The sequence below is a fragment of the Chanodichthys erythropterus genome, chromosome 11, assembly GCF_024489055.1.
Source record: "Chanodichthys erythropterus isolate Z2021 chromosome 11, ASM2448905v1, whole genome shotgun sequence".
NCBI lineage: Eukaryota > Metazoa > Chordata > Actinopteri > Cypriniformes > Xenocyprididae > Chanodichthys > Chanodichthys erythropterus.
In genome coordinates, this window is record NC_090231.1 from 32,118,795 (window position 1) to 32,145,786 (window position 26,992).

A 26,992-nucleotide genomic window follows, 5' to 3' on the forward strand; every position below is an offset into this window, starting at 1 on the left:
ATTCTTAGATAAGTTATTATCTATGGATATTCACAGCTCAGAGGCCTTTAAACATGGAGGTAGAAGAGGAGCAAAGAAGGTCATGATCGTCATCACAGATGGAGAATCGCATGACAACGCTGACCTGCAGCAGGTCATTGAGGACAGTGAGAGGGACGGTATCACCAGATATGCAATTGCTGTATGTATTGCCTTCCTTCAGTTTACTTCACTTTCTTTCCTGCTTTTTTTGCTGTGATATTGATCAGATGCCCATTTTCATGCTGAAATTATGTGACCTATTTTAAAATTGGTCATTGAGGTCACGTTCAGCTGCTTACACCAGTGAAAAGGAGCCAACGCTTTCACCCCTACTTATTGAGCCTTAGATCTGAGATGTTGTCTTGGGTACTCAGGAGAAATCCATCATGTTTGAGCTTTCTTCAGACTGACTTTTTCTTGTCGTCTGTCCTCACAATAGGTACTGGGCTACTACAACCGCAGAGGCATCAACCCCGAAGCTTTCCTTAATGAGATCAAGTACATCGCTAGTGACCCCGATGATAAGCATTTCTTTAACGTGACAGACGAGGCAGCTTTGAAGGACATTGTGGACGCTCTCGGAGAGAGAATCTTCAGTTTAGAGGGTTGGCGATTTTACCACAATGGCACCACACACAGCATTGCATCATATCCATAACACAGCCCAAAACCTCAGCCTGTAAAATCTCTGCACAGCCCTACACTGTAAATCACATTAGACCAAATCTTCAAATTCATACCGCATCTCTTTGCTATATTCTCTGTGCCAACTCTTTCTTTAAGACCACTGAAATCTGCAATGCTCTGTTGTAGGAAATGGTGGACTCTTTTCTCCTGAGTGTTAATGTTGTCTTTGTCTGCAGGGACTAGCAAGAATGGGACAGCATTTGGTCTCCAGATGTCTCAGGCTGGCTTCTCCACACACATAGTGGAGGTGAGACTTTATGTCCATCTGTGAGCACATTTACATGCACATTCTTACATATGGTCATGTAAACACGTTAACCCATTTGCCTTTATCAAAGTAAGGTCATAATCTAAAGCATAAACCGATCGACGCAGATAGTTTTTTCACCCTTACCCCGATTTGCTCTAGCCTGGTAATACCAGACTCTGCTGAGTCTGGAATGGCATAATAGTGAAGTGTTTTCTCTCTCGCCAGGGGGCGCTTGTCTGAAGTTTAAAATCATTGGTTACCCGTAAGCCAATCAGATACGTTTAGTTATGACGTATGTTATGTGCCTGTACAGCCGCATCGAAGCACAGACATCATGCATTGAACTCAAATCTATGATTGAACTTCCACTGTAAACCTGTTGTAAACACATGATAAAACAAATGTTTATCAAACACTCTTCTTGTTCTGGCTTCAGTTTGAAAAAGAGTTGAATGTTCTCCATAACAGAGCGAATTGCATCCCGTTTCCCATTTCCGCGGTCGTTTCGGTTTTCGATTTCTCTAACCTACAATGTAAAACTCGGCGCTTAGCATCTACGTCACGGCTCTCAGCCCGCCCTCTGTTCGTTGATTGGCCCGGCTGTTTCCAGACCGGTGGTAAACAGAAAGCTCTGACGCTGTCTCAGACTGAGTACAGAAGCGAAATGAAATTGAGCGGAAGTAGGAAGTCTGACGTAGTCAGGCTAGATTTGCTCGGCATGTAAACATTAAACCTGCATTCTGTCAGATTATTGAACTGTGCATGTGTGATATGTGACAGGAAAGTTTCCTGCAGATTTAAGCACATCCCAAAAGAGTGAGAATTTTACGGTAGGGGAGGAGGAAATAAATCACAAACTCCGACTCTTTCTTGACACAAGAAGTTATAAAAAAAATTGTGAAAATACTGTTTACAAATGATTCGGTTTTTACGTCACTACCCGGCAATAACCAGATTTTTTAAATAAAGTCTTGTAAACATGGTTTACCTACATTGCCGGGTTAGTGGTTTCCATGTAAACCGTTCCGGTTAATTCAATAAGCTGATTTTTGGAATTTATCAGTGTATCGGTGTGAATATAAACGTGCTTTGTAAGTTCTCGGTCGACTTTATTCCTCAGTTCTTTTTTTCCTTTTCATCTGAAAGCAAAGCCTAGACAGTTTAACTGAGATCAGATTAAGAACTTTGTCTGAACCAAAAGTCAGACGTTCAGTGAATGTTTAGGTTTACTTTCTTTGAACTGAAACCTTATCTTTCTGTACTGCTTTCTTTCTTTCTGTCTCCTTAAACATTCTTCATTTCTTTTCTTCTCTTTCTTTAGGTCATCTCTATATGTCGCTGTCAGTAATATGATACACCAAAATTATTATATGGTGAGCAGATAAGATTCCTCCCTGATAATTCAAACAAGCCTCTTTCTGATTCTCATTCCGAAAAATGTATATAAGGCCCAGGCTTTCCCAGGGAAAGGATTATTATGGTGAGAAGTGTGGAGGAGTCGCACCTCAGGGGAGAAGGAACATTTTTCTTCTCTGTCTGAACTCAAAGCTGATATTAGAGCTGGTTTGTCCTCCAGCACAGACTCAGCATTCTACACTCTCATACTGTACCTGCTGTTCTGGCAGGCCATCTGCCATGCTCCGTCCAAAAAATCAGCCTAAACTGTACCTGGTGGGTCTATATCCATCCAAGATCTGCTCCCAACTGTAACGCTAATCATCTCTGTCCAGGCTGCACAGTCTGCTGATGCAACCCCCCTGATTTTTCCACTCTGTCCCCTGAAGGCTAGCAAAACCTGCCATGAGAGTTATTTATATCTAGTCTTTTTGTGGAAGAAACATAGGAAAACTCCAGATGGCCATTGGGATGACTGGAAATCCAGTCCATCAGACTTCTGGATGCCTGGGACAGCATCTGCAGCAAAAGCATCTTGAGTGTTGAGAGGAGGGTATAAGTTGTTGGAAAGAATGTTTGCATTCTATGAGAAAATCATACCTCTAAATCCAGATGGTGTTCTCTAAAGCAGGATGTGTCTAAGTTTAAAAGTGGCTTATATGGCATATTCAGCTTACACTTCATTTCATGCCCCAGATTTTTTTTTTATTTGGTTTATTTATTTGGGGATTTTTGTACATTTATCATGATCACAAGACAACATTATTTGACATTATAAAACGGTTAGTTCCTGTCCTGGATTCTGATTGGTCAATAACTGTGTTTTATTCACAATAAAACACGGCTATGACCGCTTCACTCAACGGTTCTGTGTATCACTTCATAACACCCTTAGCAACCACTCTTAGCAACATAAACTGTTTGTTCTCAGTTGATATTGTTCATTGAAGCTTACTGTATTATGTAGAAGAGTATTGTGAGAAAGAGATCGAGTGAGCGAGTTTATTACCTGCATTCAGATTTAGCTTTTTTTCCTTCAGGTCAGATCAGGTCAGATGTATTATCTTGTCCTTTTAACAGTTAAGTGGTTTTCCCGTGACTGACAGCGCTAGTCAAAACATTTGTCAGTTGCGTCTTGTTCCGTGTTCACAACAATTCAGTCTTTTCAATGTTAAATTCTTCGCTATTGACTGACACACTCATAAAGATAGTCTTTGCCACCATCTAATGGCGGGATAATGTAACTTCTGTTGCTGTTCCTGGTCAGGGACAATTTTGTTTCCGGCAGAAGGAAGGCTTTTAGTAAAAGTTTACTTCATGAAAGTTGCATTGATACATATTTTTGGCTTTAATATTTGTATTGTGTTGTAACCATTTTATAAAAGCAATAAGGTACTCGAGGCTAGTGCTATATTGTGAATAAGTCACTGCTGAAGGGGTTGACTTATTCGCAATACAGCAATAATTACAAGCACAGATACAATTGAGAAAGGTTAAAGTTAGTCATTTTAAAGTTAATTGAAAAAGAAAAAAAACAGATGGATATATAATTATTTGGCTCAGTAAGAACAATGCTGAGCCAAATGAAGATAAAGTTTTTGGCGTGTTTAATGAAGCAATCAGATAAGAGTAAATCAATGGACAACAAGAACATAATTTGATTGGGTACAAGAAAAAGGTAGACCCACCTTCCATGAGTGAGAGAAACTGTAAAAACTGTAAGCGAACACAAGTCATTTTGACATTTGCAAAAGTTTATTTTTTACACATATAGGTTCTGTGCAGCCAATCTGTTTTGCAGTTCGTGACACTCTTAATTTCGCTTGCAAATTGTTGTTCACAGGCTTGCAATGCTTTTGGCCATATTTCAGCATCCACTGTGGTGGGGAGTGCAGACTGTATAATAAAATTGATAATAAAATGGGCCATATGGGGAAAGTCCTGGTGGCATCAGACTTTTTGTGACTTTGTGCTGGTCCCTTATCACATCTTCTGCATGTGTATGTGGAGCTGGTTCAGTAGAAAAGAAAGCGATGATGGATTTATGGTAGCGTTGATGAGGTGCAATGGTCACCAGGTGCACAACATCACATGCAGCCAGCACTGTTCCATTTAGATGTAACTCCTTTTATTCTGTGAAAGCCAGGATACCGTAGAGACGAAGTAGAAGTTGTCGAAGGATGAGGTCACTCCAGAAAGGCACAGAAAACAGGAGGCTTTCTGGAAAATGTTGGTGGTTTCATCCACAGTGCATTTTGTTCTCTGATTAAAAACCAAAAAGTCATGATTATCAGCTCTTTTTATTTATGTCGTATCCGCTGAGTTTGAGCAGCGTGTTCTCAGTGGGCTGCAAGTTTGGTAAGAATGTTTCGTCTGGGCTGTGATCGCTCGGAACAATGTTGTTTGTTTAAATGTAAGCAACCATCCGGGAATTGAAGTTCTCTCGAAACTTGAACCCATTCCATTTGCTTTCATTCCGACTACTGTCTAGAAAATTAACAGTGTGGGATGCCAAGTATTTTGTTCATAATTTACAGCAGAATAAACTCATCACTAAGGAAATAAATTGTTTATGAGGTTTCCATGACAATTGAATGCAAAGCACTTCCAGAGAAATTATGGAGCTGGATGGACACTGAATGAGAATAAGATGATATGTGTGAATCACTGTATAATGAATTTACTGAGAACTAAACGAGGTCAAGAATGTAGCTACAGTATGTTCTGAACAAACAACTGGAAAATGTGCCATTGTGTTTAACATGCAGGTGCTCCAGAGTTTTATTAAAAATAGTTGGAAAACACAAGAACTGGCAAATTAAAACAATAAATGCCTTCTCTTCATCTCTTTAAAGACCCAAAGTCTGTAGTTTGATGCCATAAGAGTTGACAGAAATTAAGAAAATAGTTAGTGAATTGTATGCAATTGTTAAATTAATGAATTGTTTGTAAATGTAAAAATCCTGAATTTAATGTAATTGTTTATATATTTGTATGTTCTGTCTACAGGACGGTATTTTAGTGGGAGCTGTGGGAGCTTATGACTGGAATGGGGCTGTGCTGAAGGAGACTCGTCAGGGTAAAGTGGTCCCACCAAAGTCCTCCTATGAACAAGAGTTCCCAGATGAACTGAAGAACCATGGTGCCTACCTGGGTAAAAAATCCACACCTATACACTGAACACTGACTGTCAGTGCTAATGATAGATAAATGCCCCAGTGTGAAATAATGAGAATGTGAAATGTGAATTTCTCTATACATTTTTTTTTACTTTCTTTGATCTCAACTCCACTCTGTTCCCAAGCAAAGTGATGCATCCAGAATACCAATTTTAAAATTGATAAGCTTTTTTTTATCATCTTTCTCCTTTTGTGTTTGTAGGTTACACAGTGACCTCAGTGGTGTCAGCTCGCAGTGGCCAGTTATATGTAGCAGGAGCTCCACGGTTTAACCACACGGGCAAGGTCATCATCTTCACCATGAGAAATACTGGAGAGCTCACTATATTACACTCACTCAAGGGACAGCAGGTAAAGCACTTAAAACATGCTTACAAACACTTGCAGCCCACAGTGTTTGTATACAATGCTCATGTATTCTCAAATAGCATTCCGCTGCTCTGACTCATTCTTCAAACAGTTTTTGTGTGTTCACAGCTCTGCTCTTTAACTGTATCCAAGTATTCAAAAGCTGCTTTTCCGCTGTTGAGCCGAACAGTTCTAAGAACAGCAAGGAATGGTTCCAGGTTAACCGTGCTGGTAGAATGTGTGTAGTGATGTCTCCACTCAGGATTGGTCACTTTGCTGTTGCCTGGCTACCAGTTTCTCTGTAGCTGGCCAAGCGCACTATTTGAGCTATGTAAACACAAGTTAATAGTAAAATGAAAAGAAATATCTGATGAAACCATATCCGTATCAGCTGGACCGGATCGGCACGGAATGGAATGGTTAACTAATGAGAGTGGTTTGGCCTGATGGTGGAAAAGCAGCTAGACTGTACAAACGGCAGTGATCAGTTGGTCATTGTGTTTTCAGTTTGCTACATATCTCTCCTGGCTTTCATTTGCGATGAGTGGATTGTCTAGACTACAAACTCAAATCCATGTGCTTCTCATCACAGTCCTAAAGCATGCAAATAAATTGACTCTCATAAACAAAGCACAAAGATTTTGATCAGTTTTAAAGGAGGTAAACATTTAACAGGTGATTAGCACCGTGATAAATTGCCTTAAAGTATTGGTTCACTTTCAAATGAAAATTACCCCCCACTTTACTCACCCTCAAGCCATCCTAGGAGTATATGACTTTCTTTTTTCTGATGAACACAATCTGAGTTATATTAATAAATATTCGGACACATCTGAGCTTTATAATGGCAGTGAGCGATACCAACGAGTATGAAGCTGAAGAAACTGGATCCATTTTTACACAAATGCATCGTCAGCTTCATACTCATTGGTATCACTCACTGCCATTATAAAGCTCAGATGCGTCAGAATATTTATTAATATATCTCAGATTGTGTTCATCAGAAAGAAGAAAGTCATATACACCTAGGATGGCTCGAGGGTGAGTAAAGCTTGGGGTAATTTTCATTTGAAAGTGAACTAATTCTTTAAATATCACCACTATTAGTCTTGCAAACTGCATAATTATTCATGTGACTATATATTTAGAAAGCATATATTGCACAGATGATTGTGATTGAGAGAGGCACATGAGAAATGATAAGCATTTAGTTATGCTGTTTTTTCCTTTGTCTAGATCCAAGCAGTTGGTCGATTGGTTAATTTAATAATTTATGGTTTGTCTATACAGACAAGCCATAAATTATTAAATCGACCAACTGCTTGTATGAAGTTGCAAAGAACTGCCATATTATGGCATATTTATTTCTATATATTTCTATGTCCTTATGCTTATGCTTGAGGACAGTGTGTAGCACAGTTTAATCAGCAGTAATCACCAGTAGTAATCAGTCTGGCTTCGATGGATGTGTTTGTGCAGATAGGGTCATACTATGGCAGTGAGATTGCTCCAGTGGACAGTGATGATGATGGAGTCACTGATAACCTGCTGGTGGCTGCTCCCATGTTCTTCAGTGGAGGCTGGGAAAAGGGCAAAGTCTACATATACAGAGTCACAGAGCAGGTAATGTTTCCTCAGTCTTTCAGTGTATTCTTGTTGAAAAACAAGTTAATTATCCATTGACTAGCTTTTAAATTACCTCTTGTTTACTTCTCACCCAGAATGCAACACAACATATGGTGTCTCTTGTCTTAAAGCTGATGGATCCAAGCTCTGAAACTGTGCCTGTGCATTAATGCAGTTCCTCATTAATGGTCTCACATAAATACTGACAGGCTTTTGCCACCTGCCATACCTCGCATCAGAGAGTAGTAAAGGGTGAACTCAGCAGGAAAATATTTCCCCCTTGAAATGTAATTATATGAAGCTCACAGAGAAAGAAAGAGAGCTGCTTTAATAAATGGAAAAAGCTGGAGTGCATGCAAAAGCAATGTTGTGAATGAAGCAGACCTCCATCTTTATTCATTTAGCACTTTTAAGCTATTTCCTTGCAGCCTGAAGCAGGGGACCACAATCTGTGTTGTACCTCAGGTTGCAACCATAAACATCAACAGTACTGGTCATCGTTAAATAAAATAATTTATCATAGTTAAGTCATTATACAATTAGTATATATACTCCAGCCATTATTATGCAAACCTTCTCTTCTCTTCTCTTCTCTTCTCTTCTCTTCTCTTCTCTTCTCTTCTCTTCTCTTCTCTTCTCTTCTCTTCTCTTCTCTTCTCTTCTCTTCTCTTCTCTTCTCTTCTCTTCTCTTCTCTTCTCTTCTCTTTGATTTCTTCAACTGATTTCATGTGTCTGTCGTCTATGGCCGTATATTTTCAGTGAGAGTGAGAGATTTAGGAATTTAGGAGGAGGGTGATGTGCATGGCTAATTACTCTCCCAAATACTTGGCTGACATCAACAGTCTTTGCTTTGAGAAATTGCACCTTTCCCTCAAACTTTCCACACATTTGAGACTAATTGATTTTAGAGGCACAAATGCCTTCTCACTGGCCTCAACTTAAGTGACAGTACAGGAGCAGTTCTTGCATTTGACCTTGGGGGGGTTTCGACTGTTATGGTGAATGTTTATGCTTATAACTATTTATTTCATTCAGGTGGAATATTTTTCTGTATTTCCTAAAGTCTACATTTAATGTTCAAAAACTTGTTACAGTAGTGCTGCAGTCTCTATGTAGCATTTGTTTTTTCAGCAGTGTTATCCAGTTTTCTTACATAAACACATGGCGGGTTGTCGTCGTGACCTCTGGATCTTTAACAAATTCCTCAAAAGATTGTTTCTGGTTACAGAAATGTTTAGCCATTGTCCATAACCTAAGTGGATATTTACATCATAAACAGCCTCTTTTCAGAGTTTCTAAATTTTTTTAATAGTTGGTGTATGAAATAAATATAAAAAATGCTCATATTCCTCATTAAAAGTTTGCATTGAAAATCTTTGTACAACAGTATTATAAACGAAATGTAAATAGGCTTCTTTTTTATCTCTCTTAAACCAAAATATTTATTCTTACTGTATGTAGCCCCGATTCCTAATGTGTTCCCAGAGTATTTTTAGTCCAATTAAGACTTCTAGAGTTCAGTAAGCAAAAGCAGCATTGATTTATAGTGGATTTTACAAAGCATTTAGACAGAGTACAGTCCAGTGTACGTCAGTTGAATTAATTAAAGAGCAAAATATCTGTACATTGTTGCATTGTGAAACCCATTAGTTTCCCCCCTGCCTCTGCCAATTGTAGTGTACAAGCCATCAACCTGGAGCACCAAGGCTCATGCTGTATCTAAATTGTGTCCTACCTCACAGGAGCTCTTTGTGCTTGTTTTCCCTTCAGCCTCGTTTCATATTGGAGGGCTCGCTGGAGATCTTAGATCAAGGTCAGAATGCCCGTTTCGGCTCTGCACTGGCCCCTGTTCCTGATCTTAATGGGGATTCATTTAATGATTTGGTGGTGGGAGCTCCACTAGAGGATGACCACAAAGGAGCCATTTACATCTACCATAGTCAACACAACAAAATACTAAGGAAATATAAACAGGTAACACATACGTATCCAGCTGTTCTCTTGTGTATTCGTTATTTGAATGTGTTTGCTTTGAATCGATATTCTCTCTGTCAGAGGATTGCTGCAGTTCAGCTGGCCCCGGGTCTGCAGTACTTTGGTCGTAGTATCCATGGGAAGTTGGATATGAATGGAGATGGCCTGGTGGATCTGGCTGTGGGCTCCCTCGGTGCAGCAGTACTTCTGTGGTGGGTCTCTAACACAGGGTTCTTTACACTATTTGTTTCTCCTTAAATACCTCAATAGTATTTGCTGTGCTACAGGTCTAGAAGTGTTGTCCAAATCCATGCCACTGTTCGATTTGAGCCCAGCAAGATCAACATATTCAATAAAGACTGTCGGAGAGGAGGGAAAGATGTGACCTGCATGTCGGCTATTGTATGTCTGAATGTCACATCTCGGACTCCTATCAGACCCTCACAAGAAATAGGTCAGTTTTTATATTTTTATAATAAAAATTTCAAATACTTTTTTCAATAAATAAGCAATATTGTACTTTTATGTCTTGCAAGTTTTCAGAAGATAAAGAAATTGGTAAATAAAAAGTTTCATTTCTGTGTAGATTGTTGATCATATTGGTGCTAATTTATCTACTTGTGTAAATAATATGGACATTTTTCCACTGAATCCATCTGTTTTAGTGTTGGATTGCAACAAAGAATAACATAACACTTAGCTTTCGCCCAAACACATTCTATACTGGAAATGGAGGACAGGAATTTATGAAAGTGCTTTGAAAGCAGCAGTTTCCACTCATCATATAGTATCTGTTGGTTACTATATCATTAGAAGAGAACTAAACAGCTGACAGCTGGCGGGGTTCTCATACCACCAACCAGCTGCAGATTCAGTGTAGTTCAGTTAAGGTTTCCCTGCTAAGCATGCCACGTATTAGCCTGAAAAATATATCATTTGTGATGAATTGTTCATCATACAGTAATCTCTTGATCTTTCCTTTGTTGCTTTGTTGATTCAAGATTTTCTTTGGGAGAGGAAACTGCTTAGCTAGCTCTGGAAATTTAGAAGTAAAGTACACATTGTGACTCTGGCTGAGATGAATGAAATTAGTATAAAAGTCTTTTTAGCATGTGTTATATTGTGACAGGGTGCCATACAATTAAAATGAATAGTGTTCATAAATGGTTCCAGATATTATAGATGTGAATGGTTTGAATATTGTGTTTTATGGGTCCTACACATGAAGTCATCGCTGTGCAAGAACCCTTAGTAGAAGCGACAAAGTGTGGCAGACTGCATTGCTGCTTTAAAATGCCTCAGTCCCTCAGGACAGGTCTAGTTAGTGTTTGACACATGCTGTTTGACTTAAGGCCTTGGCGACTATCATAGGTTGTTTTGAAAATCATGTGCTGGAAGGTCAGGTTCCTCATAATGTGTAATGTGTGCGACCACAGAGCAGCACAACTGTTTTTAGTTAACCTTCACGACCCCAGAGCATCTTCATCAAAAATGTCATGAGTGAAACCAACTTAATGGGTTTCAAAGACTAATATGTGTCATCTTTCTGATCATCTGGGAAATCAGACTATTGGGACATTATAAAAGGAGGCACATATTTTTTCTAATTCACCTCACATGTGTTGAGAAGGGTTATGAATATGTTAAGCTTTAAGTGTGTCATTTATTGGTACAGATTTTTCTCATTTATGAGATTTTAGAAAATAGGATTACTTTAGGTTTATAGAGTGTCTTTCAGCTTAAAACCTCTTTTTGAACATCCTTGAACATCCTCACACCATTTATAAGGGGTTTTCCCTAAGATTAGATTTTCTGTCTTTTAAGGCCTTTGATCTCCAAAATTGCTCTCAGATCTTCAGAGTATCATAAATTTAACCTCTAGAGTGTCTTAAATCTGTCTGTAGTTCAGACATGATAGAGCACTGCTGTGGCCATAAATAAAAAAACGTAAAGTTGATGCTGTGCAATATTCATTTTGTCATATATAACTGATGCTTTTGATGTAACAATTATGCAAACAATGTATTTACAGTACAAGTACACTACCATTCAAAAGTTTGAGGTCATTCATAACTTTAATTCAGAAGGGAAACAATAAATTAATCAAAAGAGACAGTCAAGGCATTTATAATATGATGTATAAAGTTTCATTTATAATATGATGTTTAAAGTTTCAAATAAATGCTGTTCTTTTGAAATTTGTATTCATCAAATAATCCTGAAAAAAAAAAAAAAAACACAAAAAAAAAATTAAGAATTGATGATAATAGTGAAGCACCAAATCCACATATTAGAATGATTTCTGAAAGATTGTGTAAAATTAGACTTTAAAATATATTCAAATAGAAAACAGTTCTTTTAAATTATCATAATATTTTGCAATATTACTGCATTTTGATCAAATAAATACAGCCTTGGTAATCATAAAAGAATTCTTTCCAACAAAATAGTACCGACCTTAAACTTTTGAATGGTAGCGTATATGCCAACATTCTGTCTAGCTTTATAAATAACGTGTAAAGTGATAATTAAATCTTCCACTGTATGTTCACTTCTCTTAGCTCTTAGCTATAGTGCTTTCTTTGAGGAGAAGCGCTTTAACCCTCGAGCCTTGTTTGATGATCCAGATCGCCTTCAGCCTCAGAATCTTACACTGCTTCCTGGAGAGGAGACCTGTGACCACATCTACTTCCACGTCATGGTTAGCTTTCACCTCTCTGGTCACAGTAACTGCAATAACTGCCAAATCATTATTGGTTCTGATAATTATGTACTTTTGTGTCTGTTCATTCAGATTTCCCAATTGCAATAACATTCCTATTTTATTAAGTTCACTTTCTAGCATTACAGCAGCAGATTATATTCTTCCAGGTTACTCTTTTATAGCCATTTATTTAGACTGAGAGATTTATGATATTGTAATGTTGACACAGGAGACCACAGACTACGCCAGGCCCATTATATTCACTGTAGAGACAGAGCTATTGGACCTGGAACAAGGCCCAGCTCTGGATGATGGCTGGCCAACTACTGTGAAAACACAGGTGAGTGTCTGTAGGTCAAAGGAAGCTTCATTGTCACACTGTATATCTTTCGTTAACAACATTAAGAAACTCTTTTGTATGTATATTAATTCATATAAATGTAATGGTTCTTGGTTTTCTCTAGCTTCCATTCTGGAACGGGTGTGATGAAGATGACCATTGTGTTCCAGACTTGGTGTTACATTCTCAAACTGATCTAATAAGTCACAAGTAAGATAAGTCACAGACACACACACATGCTAACACACTTATGCGCATGCTCATGCCCACTCTGATGCTCTACAGGCAGTTCTGTGCCCAGGCGTTTCGAGCAGGCAGTCTGTTATGTCAGGGTCAGACAGCAGCAGAACCTTCTGAACGCATTATGGAAGGATCCAGGAGGAGGATGGTAGTGGATGTACATCTAGAAAATAGAGGAGAGAACGCATATGGAGCCCAGCTTAACATCACTTACACTCCAAACCTACGCTTCTCCAGCCTTATAGTGAAGGTAAATCCATCTAATACCTTTGGTTGTGTGGTACCTGATGAGGATTGATTGATTTGTTCCTTTGTTCATTCATAATCTTGATTGATAGTAAAGACCTTTTAGAAATGCATCTGCAATTGTTACTGTAAGTTAAATCAGGTTGATCTTTCTGTCTTTATAGGATAACTCTGATATACACATAGACTGCCGCAGTGAGAACAAGCGAACATATGAGAAAATTTGCAATATAAGTGCACCATTTATGAGAGCAAAGTCACAGGTGAGTTGTCATTGCCACATTTATACAGTTAGACAGTTACTGTACACTGAACCATATCAGAAACTATTACCCACCAGTAAGAGTATACACTCTTACACCAATACTGACAAACTAATTAAACACTTTTTGTGCTACGCTAGCTCTCTAGTGAGGTTACTGTAACTACACTGCAGTTCAAAGGTTTTGGGTTTGTGTTGTTTTTCAGGAACCTTAGCCATGTCAAATTTAATGTTACAAATGTAGTAAATTTAAGCATACGCCAGCCATATGTGCACAGCTAACAATTTGCCAGTGACTGTATATTATCATATATGCAGAATTATATAATGTATAATCCTAATGTGAGAATTTTTTATTGCCATGTTCAGCAACAATATACATTTAGAGGTTACGCCAGGGTTAGCACTAGGCGTCTGTGCTCTAGGAAGCCTTGCTTACCAAAACATATTGGACCACACAGTCAAAAACCCTATAGACTTCTTTACATTACCCATGTGCACAACTGTCAGAATCTGTCACAGAAATACCAAATCTTTACGTCTGGAATGTTCCACAGAGCATAAACCTACTCACAAGGTCACCAGCACCCTGAAGTCACAGAATGATTCACTTAGTGTCCTTTTTTTGTTTAAGCTTGTGTTCAGGCCTCTACAGAAAAATAAAAACATGAGGCAGGAATGTAATGCAAGAATACTGCTACCATACGGTTACTACATCCATACAGAGCAAAACCCATCAATCACAATGCCTGGACCACAGAAGTCTGTCCTGTGCTAGGGCACTGCTTTGATAGGAAACGGGTCAACAGCTTCTCACAGAGTCCTGATTCATTTTCTTGAGGTTTGGGGGTCATTGGAGCTACACTTGTGGCTACAGAGAGAGATTTTATGGGCCCACATGGGAGCCTGGTTCAGCTCAGAACAGTTTGAGATGGGGCAAAAGTGGAATAATAGGAGGAGAGCTCAGGAGGAGAGAACGTAAAAAGGATTTTCCATGCTGCTTTGTGCCACTACTCACCAAGAGAGAATGAAGAGTTTGCCCACGTAGTTATAGCTGTGTTCAAGTGCTTCCATTTCTCTAAGCAAGAATAAAACGAAATGCCAATTTATGTGCTTTAAAGGGATAGTTCACATAAAAATGACATTCTGTCATAATTTACTCGCCCTCATGTCATTCCAAGTCAACCTGTATGACTTTCTTTTGTGGAACAAAAAATTTCCCCATATAATGGGGAAGTCAATGGGGTATAGTGTTGTTTTGGACCCCACTGATTTTCATTATATCGACAAGAAGAGTTCACCGCATTTTATGTTTCACAGAACATAGACTGTCATGCAGTTTTGGAATAACAAAGATGAATGCTGTTCCACCTAAAGTATATTATCAAATAACAGAAAAAAAGACAAGCATTCAGTCTTTAAACTGTATGGAGACTTGGATCACCTCAGAAGTGGTGGCTAGAGTAGATGCTTCATGAATTGGAGCAGAGTCTGTATATCTTCTGTATCTGTGTTTTGTTACTTTTAAGTGATGTATATACAGGATATGGAAGTTAATACCTCATGTGGTGGTTAGAGAATAGCCAGCAGCAGTGGATGAAGTGCCTTCTCCCACAAAAATGATGTTATTGGTCTGTAGAATAAGGCTAGGGATAGGCTATCCAGCAGGGTCTTGGCCTGTTTGTGTCATTCTTCTTCATCCAGAAAGGCTGTTTGCCCTGGAAAATACTGATTCATCTCTAAAATGTTATGGTTTTAGAAGTGATCATAGGTTAAATCTGAATTTTGGAGGCCAGGGAACTCATTTTTGAGCATGTGTATGGAGCAAAATGGCATTATGTTCTGGACCTATTTAACCTCTGAATGTAATGTTTTAGTAGCTTGTGTTTGGAGCACTTTTGAGTTTGTGTACATGTCTGTTGCTTTGGGTTAAAGCATCTGCTAAATGAATAAATATGAGGAAGTGTGAGCATGCAAATGTTTTTGTTTATCCCTATTCATTGTCATCAATGAATATCAATGTCATCAATTGTCAGCAGTTTCTCTAGACTTGCAATGATACCTTCAGTCAGCTTGACTTTGAGGCCTCCAGCTTAAGGCAGGTTATTGCAGGCTTTACTCCTAAATCCTCTGCTAAAGCTTTGGGTTTTTATTTATTTATTTTTTTGGAGGTCTTTAAAATACAAAGCAAGCTACTAACAGTAGTCAGTCACTTGTGTTACTATCATGTGGCTGTTCTGATTAAACATTACTTTTTTTCTTTTACTCCCCAGGTAACATTTCGTTTGGAATTTGAATTCAGTAACTCGGTTCTGTTTGATCACATACGGCTCATTCTGCAGGTTACCAGGTAGGACACAGCTAACATTTAGCCGGTCTAACATCTATCTGAGATAATGGATTCTGCACTATTTCAGACAGATTATTTGCTTTAAAAAATGAAGTTGTTTGAAAATCATATAAATTTTATCCTGTGGACTACAAAAAAAAAGAAAGAAAAAGAAAGAAAATGGGCATGGATCACTGGATTACTAAATGGCCACACTCGGATTGAAATCTGCTAGATGTGGCTGGGCTGCAGTTAAAGTATCTAGAGCATTGCTGATGGTTTGGAATGTTATGAAACCCTGGACAATAATGATGCCTGAGCTGGAACATTAAACTCTTCATACACGCGGCCAAGTGTCACTGTGCAATGAATTACAGGGTGTATCTGCCTGGGAGGTTTTTCATGCCTGTTCTTATGTTTCTGCAGTGAGGGTGAGGAAGTTGTCCTACACGATAACATTAATGACATTTTCTACACTCTGAAATATGAGGCTGATCTGCTCTTCACAAGGTAAGATTGATGTGTTTGTTTAAACGCTCTAATCAATACGCATGGTTGTGGGATTTAGAGTAGTTACAAAAAATATTCATTCTTGCAGGGATTTTTACCCAACCCGATATGAGCTTAAACCTGACCTCTCTCTAGAAGAACCGGGTGATTTGAACCCTCCATTCAACTTTACCTTTCAGGTGAGGTCCACTTCCTAGCTATCTGTTACAAAAGAGAGCAGGACCCCAAAAACTGGTGTTTTAAAAACCAAACATGTTTCCTTTATGCATCACAGATCCAGAACCTTGGTTATTTTCCAGTCCAAGATTTGCAACTTTACATTGCAATCCCTGAGGTCACGAAAAATGGCAATCAACTCCTGCAGATCAGAGATTTCCATATTGACCAGGTGAGAAGGATACAACTAGACTATAGTTTTACTGTACCTGCTAATACATTAGATTTTTTCCTTAGATTTTCAAAAATGTTTGGCCTTTTTGCTCAGATGTTATTCCCAATTTACAGTCTGGATAAGTTGATGCTAGTTGCTAAAAGTCAGAGCCAGTCTTCAGATTTGAAATCACAGATTTCACAGAAAATTGTGTTGTGTATGATGGGCAGATGCTTTTGAAGCTTCAGACTATGATTCAATCCAGTTGGAGGATATCAAAAATATTGATATTGTGTTGTTGATCAGTCATTTAGTGTATAATGACCATTTTTTCCTCCGTAGCCATTTACAAGTGTATGATGCCTAGTGTTCTAAAATCTGTTCAGATTTTATATTCTAGCCTTAAGCCTTTTAAGTCTTAAAGTGCCTATATTATGCTTCTTGAAATATTACGAGTTGTCAGCAATTCCAGTTATATACCTACAGTATGTAACAATGTAACACAATGTAACACATTTGCATAATGCCAGCCTATGGTCTTCATTGGCTGCAAGGGAATGTCTACTTTGACCCGCCCTCAAACAGTCACCAGGTTTCCATCCAAGGATATTTTTTTTGTCAAAAAAGTTTTAGCACTTCAAAATGTTTAGCGATGTAGCGGATGGAAATGCCATTTTCGATAAAATCTCTCAAATGTCGACACAATATTTTTCCGTTTATCTTTACCGCTTAAATTCTAGGTCGATACTTCAAAGGTCACAAAAATTGGTTTGGAAGCACATTTTGTCGAGAAAAGGGGCATTAATGCAAATAAACGGTGTCACGTGACAGAATTAGCCTATACATGTCATGCAGCGTCTGTGTTCATGGTGTTGCTCCCGTTAAAGGACTGTTTCTCTGTAGTTCAAAGGTGCATCACAAGGATGGGATGGGTAAAATAGTGTCTTGAAAATCTCTGCAGCTCAAAAAAAAGCAGTGTGTCTGTCAAATTAAGGTAGAATGGTGGAGTTTTCCACACTAACAAAAAATGTAAAATAAAATACAGAAATTTTACTTCTGTATCAGAATAAATAAAAGTACTGTCATAAAATCATTAGTCTGTTTCAGCGATTTGATGTTTTTGATCGATTTGATGTTATTGAAATCTGAAGCCAGAATGAATAACTCTTTGCTTTGAATGAGTTTTTTTGCTTTGAATGCATTCCCGGCTGCGTCAAACCGTGACTGGCTTGACTGCATTTTCATGCCGTTAAAGATTGTTTCAATATGCAAAGACTGAATATTTCACTGTACCAGTCTTTTTATGGACCCTAAACATTTGTGCATACAGGACCAATGAGCTTCTTTGTTTTCAAAACCTATGCTTTGTGAAATAAAGGCAGTAAAGCCCTGTCAGACGAGCTGCTCCACTTCGCCGTTGTCTTCCAATATTTCCTATTCAATAACATTATATGTGAAAATAAGCAGTACTGGCAAATTTCAGTAGTCTCATTACTCTGTACATTTTACAAATATGGGATGCAAAAGATACAAATTTGCGATGGCCTCTATGTAAAATTATGTACAGAAATAGTGCAATGGCATATTTTTTTTGCGATATAACAAAAGTAATGCGACAATACATTCTTATTTTAGGGATGATGTCATTACGCACACCATTTTATCGGTAATAGGCCAACTCGATGGAAACAGCTTCGAGACAGCAAATTTTGCCAATATTTTTTTGTGCATATTTGCTTTGTTGATAACAAAACATCGCAAAAACTGGTGTCCGTTGTTGTAGCCGAGGCCTGGAAAAGTTTGGTTTGTGTTGTCGACATGTCAAGAAAACGCTGTTTTCGGCACTGCAAATCCACTTTAATGCACTTCAAAAGAATGAGGACTCGCACTGGAATTGATACAGAAAAACTGACGCCATCATTTGTATTAAGGTGTATCAAGCGCTGAAGAACCCTCCAGAGATGAAATCCAGGCATGGTAATGGCCGTTTGGTTTTCGACACGTGCTGTAAATAGTAGACCAATCACAACAGACTGGCATCTGACCAATCAGTGCACAGAGTAGACTCTTGGAAAGGAGGGGTTAAGAGAGCGAATCTTCAAAAAAAAAACTGTTTTCAGACTCTTTGAGAAATGTGGTGATGTGCATTGTATATTTTGAGAAAATTAAAGTGTCTTTTGACCTTGGATTCATGTAGGCCTATTGCAGGAGACCTACAAAAATAAAATGAGGAACCTTTAAAATAACATAATAGGGGCACTTCAAATCTTTTATCCAAAGTGATCTACATATCATTCAAGGTGTACTTGAATGATACTACAGAACCTATACTACAGGAATTATATTAATAGTGATCATTTTTTCATCAGGTAGGTGGAAGTCATTGTATCCCCCCTCAGCATGTGGCACACAGTCGGGCTTCTCCAGAGGACCTCTCACGAACATCACGACTGGTAAGACACTGTCTGCACAGGCTTATAGTGTCTGCCTGTTATCACAGACAAAGCTTGTGCCACATTTCAGACTAGCACTATAGAACTTCATTAAAAGTGTGGTTTATGCTGTTTACAGCGTTTTATAGCTTGGCCGATTTCAGATATGAGATGTTGATTTAATGCACAACTTCTCTGCAAAATAGTTGGTTTATAGTCTCTGAATAAAGCCACTTGAGTTTAATAAATTGTGCCATAAATAAGGCTTATTATTAGTAAATGTGGTTCAAACAGTTCTAGAAATGTTATTGTGTTTTTGAAGATTCTCTTATGTCTGAGGTGGGGAGTTTTGAAATGCAACTCTAACTCATGTCAGATTTCCACCACAAGCAGCTGGGTTTCATCAGTAAGATTGCCTGTTTGAGAGAGAAATCTTGTCCTTTGCACAGAACTACTCCAACACCCTGGCAGTGCCAGTGCAGTGTACCATCAGCCTGCCTTCCAACAGAGATGTTAGCGTGAAAATCGGCGGATCCCTTCGTACTGATACACTGCATGCGGTGAGTAGCAATCTGATGAAGAAGAAGAAGAAGAAGTGCAATGTGGGAAGAACTTGACATCAAGGCATAGTGTTCGCACACAACATGAAGTCTTTAGTCAAGAGGAGGATCTCCCAAAACCAATGCAAAACTATGACTAGAGCAGTAATTAGAGACAGCAAGTGAAACAGTACATATTTTATCTTACATTTTGTACACTTTTCAAGTTAATAATTTCATAAAATGTTTGTTTCAGATTAGAAAACAGTGGATATATTGTTCAAAATGAAGACACATTTGTATATGTTAGTGGAACAACTAAAAAAAACCCCCACTAAAATCACCTTGAGATCAGTTTGTTCAGAACATTTGTTAGCTCTGAGAAAAGCATCATTTGTTTGTAAATTCCAGTTGATTTGATATTTTGTATGTAATGCAATGAAATTCAGACATTGTGTGACAAATGTAGCTTAAATGTCCAAATACACTGACTCTTTCTGCCACCTCTCTAGCCTCTCACCTCTAGTGCTGGTCCTCTCTCACTTTCTCACATCCACTGGAGTAAGTATCTGTCAGAAATACTGAAAACTTTTTCTTATCACGGCAGCTGAAGTTCAAAACCCTTGAGCTGGTAACAACAGCCTCAGTGGAGCTGAACCCTTCCAGCCCCATGTTTCTGCCTGAAGAGAGGCCGGTCAGACATGTGAGTCACCCTCTGTACACATTAGCATTTACAGAAAGCCACGTTACAAAAACATGTTTAGAATAGGTAAATATAAATCCATGACTAAATATGTGAAGATGTGATTAGTATAAGTTGCTTTCGTCTTTTCCATCCTTGGCAATTTTGAGACAGAAAAACATTGACAAACAATGTATTTTCATCCATCTGTCAGAAAGAGTTAAGAACAATTTCACACAGGCATGAAACATAAATGCCTTCATGCTAACATTATTGAACATTTGACTTGACACAGTCAGGCTTTCATGCCAGAACCTCCCATTTACGCATCAGTGTCTTTTGGTGAGCTACTGAGAGAGTTGTTTCACCCCAGTAAAAGAACCTGGAGCCAAGGGGACCGAAAGGACCAGCAGCACTCTTGAGTTCTGTTCTTTTCTTTATTGCTGTGTGGTGCTGCCATCTATAGGCAGGACAGGAAATAGACATAAATGCTAACATCAGCAAATCTGATCTCAACTGCAGCAGATGAAACATTTGATAAAACATAAAACGCAACAGCAGCACAATATAGGTAACCAGCAGTCAAATCATAAGAGGTATGTCAAAATTGCACATCTCTGATAAAGCATTAAAGTGTTCTATATATTTCTTTTGTATGTGTGTTTTCTCAGATAATCCTAGAGATTAGGAAAGAGGAGGATTACCGAGTTCCCATCTGGATTATCATAGGCAGCACACTTGGAGGCCTTTTACTTCTCTCTCTCCTCATTCTGGCACTTTGGAAGGTAATGTGCCCTATACATTTTTAAGCACACACAGGCTAACAGACAGACAGATAGACACTTTTCTGGGCTCCAAACTTCTAACAGTGGATGGTAAAGATGAAAGATGATAAGAATAGGGTGATTTTAATGAAATACATCTCCCCTCTCTCACACAGAATCATCTCTGAGTCCTTCACACACGTACAGCAACATGTCCTTAAACACTAATCAAAGAAATATCAAACCTTCTGTTCTCTCCTTTTTAAAGAAAATCAAATGATCAAAAGCTTGGCAAAAGCTTGTTTTAAAGGGTTAGTTCACCCAAAAATGAAAATTCTGTCATAAATTACTTACCCTCATGTCGTTTCACACCCATAAGACCTTCGTTCATCTTCAGAACACAAATTAAGATATTTTTGATAAAATCCGATGGCTCAGTGAGGCCTCTATTACAAGCAAATTAATTAACACTTTCAGATGCCCAGAAAGCTACTAAAGACATATTTAAAACAGTTCATGTGTCTACAGTGGTTCAACCTTAGTATTATAAAGCGACAAGAATACTTATTGCACGCCAAAAAACAAACCAACAAAATAACTTTTCTTATCTTCGAAGCTTTACGAATCTTTTGTTTCGAATCAGTGGTTCAGATCACGTATCAAACTGCCGAAGTCACGAGAACTATTGAGATTTCAAAACACTTATGACGTAACTAAGCCTCGTTTACTGAAATCGTGACTTTGGCGCTCCGAACCACTGATTCGAAACAAAAAATTCGTAAAGCTTCGAGGCTTCATGAAGCAGTGTTTTGAAATCGGCCATCACTAGATATTGTTGAAAAATCCTTATTTTGTTTTTGTTGGCACACAAAAAGTATTCTCGTCACTTTATAATATTAAAGAAGAACCACTGAACTCACATGAACTGTTTTAAATATGTCTTTAGTAGCTTTCTGGGCATCTGAAAGTGTTAATTATCTTGATGGCAATAGAGGCCTCACTGAGCCATCAGATTTCATCAAAAATATCTTAATTTGTGTTCTGGAGATGAACGAAGGTCTTATGGGTGTGGAACGACATGAGGGTGAGTAATAAATGACAGAATTTTCATTTTGGGTGAATTAACCCTTTAACACTGTGCAAGCTCAGCGCGTTATAATATTGTCAGTCGCAGATATTTTAATATTAGAATTTTAAAATTTGATTTGCATGATAATTTTTACTTAATGCCCAGTACTACTAATCTAATGGGGATGGTGGTTTTACATTTGTACATTTTTTTAAAAAGGAGGATACAGTCCCCCCTTAAATTGAGCCCTGGATAATATATATGCATAGATAGATTATTTGATTAGTGAATCTTGAATATCTTTCTTATTTTATGTTTCTTTGTTGTATTTTTTTGTTTTGTGTTTTTTTTTCTACACTCAACTAGTTGGGATTTTTCCAAAGGCAGAAAAGGCAAGAGGAGGCTGAGAATGAGGCTAATGGCAAGATGGTGGAAGAGCGATAACGCAGGCTGCTCAAGAGGGTTCAGACAGGCCTGCATCTCAGGGACCAAACCAACAGCAACATTAGATGTCTCTGAAACAAAGAGAAAGTTAGAAAGAGAGAAAAACAGGACTTGAGGCAATAAAGAAATGAGAGGGGTATGCTCTGTGCACTGGACGACCTGTTGTTCAACCATGAAAAACACTGCAATGACCCTCATCATGCCTGCACTGCTTACTGAGCCAACCCCATAGATGGGTCTCCATCTCTCTTCTCACTCCAGATCAAAACCCTCTCAGATGACATGATGTTCATAACCTCTTAAAGGATGTTCTTCTGAGAGACATGTTCAAAAGAGACTTTTGGAAGATGCATTCAATAAGAAAAGCTTGACTTTTGACATGAATTCAAAGGAAAGAACTTTTTCACAGGGTCTTTGGAATCGCAGTCAATAGATTTGATCCTTGGCCAAATATAGAGTCTGACAAGAGTCAGGAAAATATACAAGAGAAACCTCAAAGGGCTGTAACTCCATAAAACAGCCGTGTTTGGTTCTGGTGCTTCTATCTTTGACACCTGGAAAAAAATGGGCCATCTTGAAGGGAATAAAGTGGAAAATTTGGCTCACTTTATTGTAATGGCCAATGTTATTATATGTAATATAATATTAGGCACTGGAGTTTGTAACTCTGTTTTTTTTTGTTTTTTTTTTCAGTGGTCATAATTTATTGAATAGAAAATGAACCGTGTTGTGTACTTTATTACATTTTTATGAACTATCCTCCTCTAATACCCTAAATAATTATAAACATTTTTTTTTTCTATATGCTCATTTTTCAATCTCAAATAACAATAGAGGTGGACATTTACTATTTGACTTTTTTTTAAAACATTGATGCACTTTTTTTATACAGTATTGTAGTGATACAAACTTGAATTTTGTAAATATACAGTTTATCTTTGTAAAACAAATTTCAAATGTGTGCTTTCATAAAGATTATGGCATTGCAATGTATCTCTAGCGAGACATCAGACCTAGTTTAGTCACATGATATGCTTCACACCTCAACAAGTAGCCTTTGAGAAAGGGTATGCTGCCTATACAGTACATCAACCAAACTTATGATTTATTCATTTCAAAAATTAAAAAATATTGATCAAATGTTCCCTAATGTTAAAAGATGTTGAGTGTTTACAGTGCTATGAAACATCCTTATCATTTGCAGATGTATTGTAGTCAGGGACCCCTTTTCTTCAATGCTTTATTATATATGTCAAAGATAATAAAAATGAATATCAAAATAAAGAATTTGGAAAAAGGATGAGTGTTCATAAATTAATGTTTCAATTAGTGGAAATAAATCCACTGGATTTATTTAAACTTTTGTTTTTGAACAGATCATGCATATATATAACACATGACACATATACTAGCAGAACTGACTGCTCAGTTACAAACACCTAAACATGTATACCTAAAATTCCCACCGAACAAACTTCACTTATTCTTAGATTACAGACCAATATAAAGGAGATATGTCATAAAGAATTACATAATTGTGAATGTAGCAGTCAGATAATGTGATATATATTTCAAAAGAGAAGGAAATGAATCAGGTGTTTTTAGTTTCAGTGTCAGCGATAAAAAAGAAGTACAGCTGCTTCGGTTATGTCTCTGGAAGCACTGTTGCCTGTATGAGTACCATAGCCACTCCAGTCGAAACCCGCAAAGTCCCCGCACTGTTTAGGGGCCCCCTCAGGAAAGTGTCCACCTCCACCAATGCAGAACTGCAAAAATATGAGTACATTAATAACTATCCATAAGCTCTGTTGATCAAGAACAAGTACATAACCAGAAGTATATCAACTCAAAATATAGTTGCACCTAAAAAGATTTCACTGAATATTTAAAAAATACATAATTCAAGTTTTCTGTTTTTAAAATCCTCTGGTCTGCCATTGTCTCAAATGCTATTCATAAACATTGTTGTAATCCAGAATATAACTCACATATTCAGTGTCACAGCCAGTTGGTTTAACAGCCGAACAAAGAGCCATGGCTGCCTTTTCGTTATTGAAGACTCTGAATGTGATGAATCCAGGCTCAAATTGCGCTGGAAAAGAAATACAGAATAAATTATTAATGATTTATGTTCCACTGAAAAAAATATAATCTGCCATGCACACCTGACACCACTTTCATTATATTCAGTGATCAGATCTCAACAATGATGCCATGATGTAAATAATACACAATTATAATTACAATTACATTACATTATAATGTACACTAATATTAAAACCGGCTGACTTTCTTTAAAAATTATTGAACAAAAATATTGCCATACTTCTAATATTGGGACCATACAGGTTTTTGTTGTAATCCGCATTTCCGATATCATACACGACTGAAATAGCAGGTCCATTATCAATTTTGCACGATCCAATTCCATACTTCACAGGATATTTCTGGGAAAATGGAAGAGAAGAATACCGCATTCATCTAAAAATTAATTCCTAAATGTATACCTCAGCTTTTCATCCATTAAAAAAAAAAATAATAATAATAATAATAAAAAATAAAATAAAATAAAAATAAATTATATATATATATATATATATATATATATAGTAAAAAAAAGGAAAAAAAAATTAAAACAAGTAAAAACAATTTTTTTTTTGTTATTACTAAATACTTCTCATATATTTCTAGGAATATTTAAAACTCAAATCTGGTGTCAGAGTTTATCTGACCTTGAATAAATTGAAAAGGTTTCCTCCGTAGAGACTGAAGAAGCGATTTTCAGTGTGGTATCGCAGGATGGAGGCAATGGTCCAGTGTTCCGAATCCACATTATTAGGAACATGCCACACAGATATATCCTGTGCCGCAATTTCAAAGTATCCAGGATTCTATGGCAAAAAGGAAACAGATTGTCAATTCAGATTCTAGATAAACATGTTTTGATATTGAATGTAATAAAAAGACACCTTATAATCATCACTTGTGGCGGCCTCTGCTGTTCCAAACGTGACTTTGTTTGCCCATGTCCCTTCACCATCAGGCCGGTTTGCATTGCTGCCCTGCTCACTAGACCAGCGATCACCAACAGTACACTTTCCGTACATGTTGTTTTCATGAACGCTGGCCACCAGCGTCCAGCCGCCGCCTGCAGTGGTCATATCACAGAAGGTCTGGTAAAGGACCCCTCTTGATGAGATCAGATAGTACAGGCCATCTGTGTGAACAGAAGAAATGCTTGAGTCACCTAAATTGAGTTGTTGCTTAATACAATAAATAAATAAGACATACCCTCATAAACGTGATATTTGTCAAGAATTTCTTTGCAGCTTCGAGCAACATATTTAATTCTTCCTAGAAGTTTTTCAAGCTCATGGTTGTTGTTGGAATCACTGATATTAATACATGGTGCTTCTGTTTCCTGTATTACATACATTGCTCCAGCTGTAGAAAGATCATAAATAGAGTAAACACTGGTTTTGCTGTAATGCATGTCAGAAATAATTATCTACAATCTAGATTACTGGAATAATAATAATAATAATAATAATAAATACTTACTTGATTTAGCATCACTAAACCATAAACTCAGTGAGAGACTGAGAAGGATCCCTAAATACATTTTTGTAAGAAAGACAGCCTGCAAACAAAACAAAAAAAACATTGAAAACATGTAAACTTGAAATTGTGATGTGTTTGGTTCCATGTTTTTGTGTGAAGAATGTTTAAAAGCAAAAGATGATGACAAATCTGTTTCACACATTCAGCACTTTTTTCTTTCAAACAATAATATTCATTACATTCAATAAATGATCAAATATACTGTATAATCTGTTTTTACGCTTCAATTATCTGAACAAGATAGCATATTAACTTACCATTTGAACGAGGCAGAGGTAAATGTTTTTTGTGTTCTTGCTGTCTAAAGTGGCATAAGGAAATGATGTGTATTTATATCATTTTCTTATCAATGGCTGAGTTATGAGTAACTAAAGTTTACAGATATTACAGTATGTTTAGGGCCTGTATATCATAATCTATAATGGTTTAAGTAGGTCATGACGTAGATTTTGTTTTATTATTATTATTATTGCACAAAAAACAAGTATACAGTGCTCAGCGTAAATGAGCACACCCACTTTGAAAAGTAACATTTTAAACAATATCTCAATGAACACAAAAACAATTTCCAAAATGTTGACAAGACTAAGTTTAATATAACATCTATTTAACTTATAATATGAAAGTATAAGGTTAATAATATAACTTAGAGAACAAAATTTTGAGTTTTACTCAAATTAGGGTAATGCAAAAATAAGTGCACCCCACTGAAAGTCTCTGGAGCAAAGCTAAATTTTAGTCTACAAATGTCTAATTTAACAAGATTTCAACCACAGGTGAGTCTAATATTCATTACACAGGTGTCCAGCAGACAGCTGACTATAAAAGGGTGTTAAAACCCTTCCCATTTCATGCTGTCAGCAATGGCACCACATGGAAGAGAAATGTCACAAGACCTGAGAAAGAAAATAATTTCTTTACACCAGAAAGGTAAAGGCTACAAGAAGATAAGCAAAGCTT

The 26,992-nt window shown here is 37.4% G+C and overlaps 2 protein-coding genes across 2 annotated transcripts in view; one reads left to right on the plus strand and one right to left on the minus strand.

The window, feature by feature from the left end:
* Positions 1-22,411, plus strand: part of itga11a (integrin, alpha 11a) — a 48,102-nt gene extending 25,691 nt beyond the window's left edge. The window contains exons 8-30 of the mRNA XM_067400755.1: positions 37-181; positions 461-626; positions 885-955; positions 5,363-5,507; positions 5,735-5,883; positions 7,360-7,503; positions 9,277-9,480; positions 9,562-9,692; positions 9,768-9,934; positions 12,042-12,181; positions 12,414-12,524; positions 12,649-12,734; positions 12,810-13,014; positions 13,175-13,273; positions 15,546-15,622; positions 16,028-16,111; positions 16,200-16,290; positions 16,386-16,499; positions 18,851-18,934; positions 19,363-19,473; positions 20,060-20,155; positions 20,806-20,919; positions 22,334-22,411. Coding sequence (XP_067256856.1) covers positions 37-181; positions 461-626; positions 885-955; positions 5,363-5,507; positions 5,735-5,883; positions 7,360-7,503; positions 9,277-9,480; positions 9,562-9,692; positions 9,768-9,934; positions 12,042-12,181; positions 12,414-12,524; positions 12,649-12,734; positions 12,810-13,014; positions 13,175-13,273; positions 15,546-15,622; positions 16,028-16,111; positions 16,200-16,290; positions 16,386-16,499; positions 18,851-18,934; positions 19,363-19,473; positions 20,060-20,155; positions 20,806-20,919; positions 22,334-22,411 — 2,812 coding nt within the window. The remainder of the gene's footprint in view (positions 1-36; positions 182-460; positions 627-884; positions 956-5,362; positions 5,508-5,734; positions 5,884-7,359; positions 7,504-9,276; positions 9,481-9,561; positions 9,693-9,767; positions 9,935-12,041; positions 12,182-12,413; positions 12,525-12,648; positions 12,735-12,809; positions 13,015-13,174; positions 13,274-15,545; positions 15,623-16,027; positions 16,112-16,199; positions 16,291-16,385; positions 16,500-18,850; positions 18,935-19,362; positions 19,474-20,059; positions 20,156-20,805; positions 20,920-22,333) is intronic.
* Positions 22,412-23,260: 849 nt separating this feature from the next.
* Positions 23,261-26,362, minus strand: LOC137030441 (intelectin-like). The gene is made up of 8 exons (XM_067400756.1): positions 26,290-26,362; positions 25,973-26,051; positions 25,703-25,855; positions 25,381-25,628; positions 25,144-25,302; positions 24,738-24,858; positions 24,400-24,503; positions 23,261-24,177 (listed from the first exon to the last, which is right to left on the minus strand). Exons 1-8 carry the CDS (start codon positions 26,290-26,292, stop codon positions 24,025-24,027), a joined length of 1,020 nt encoding a protein of 339 aa, XP_067256857.1. The 5' UTR covers positions 26,293-26,362; the 3' UTR covers positions 23,261-24,024.
* Positions 26,363-26,992: the final 630 nt, after the last annotated feature.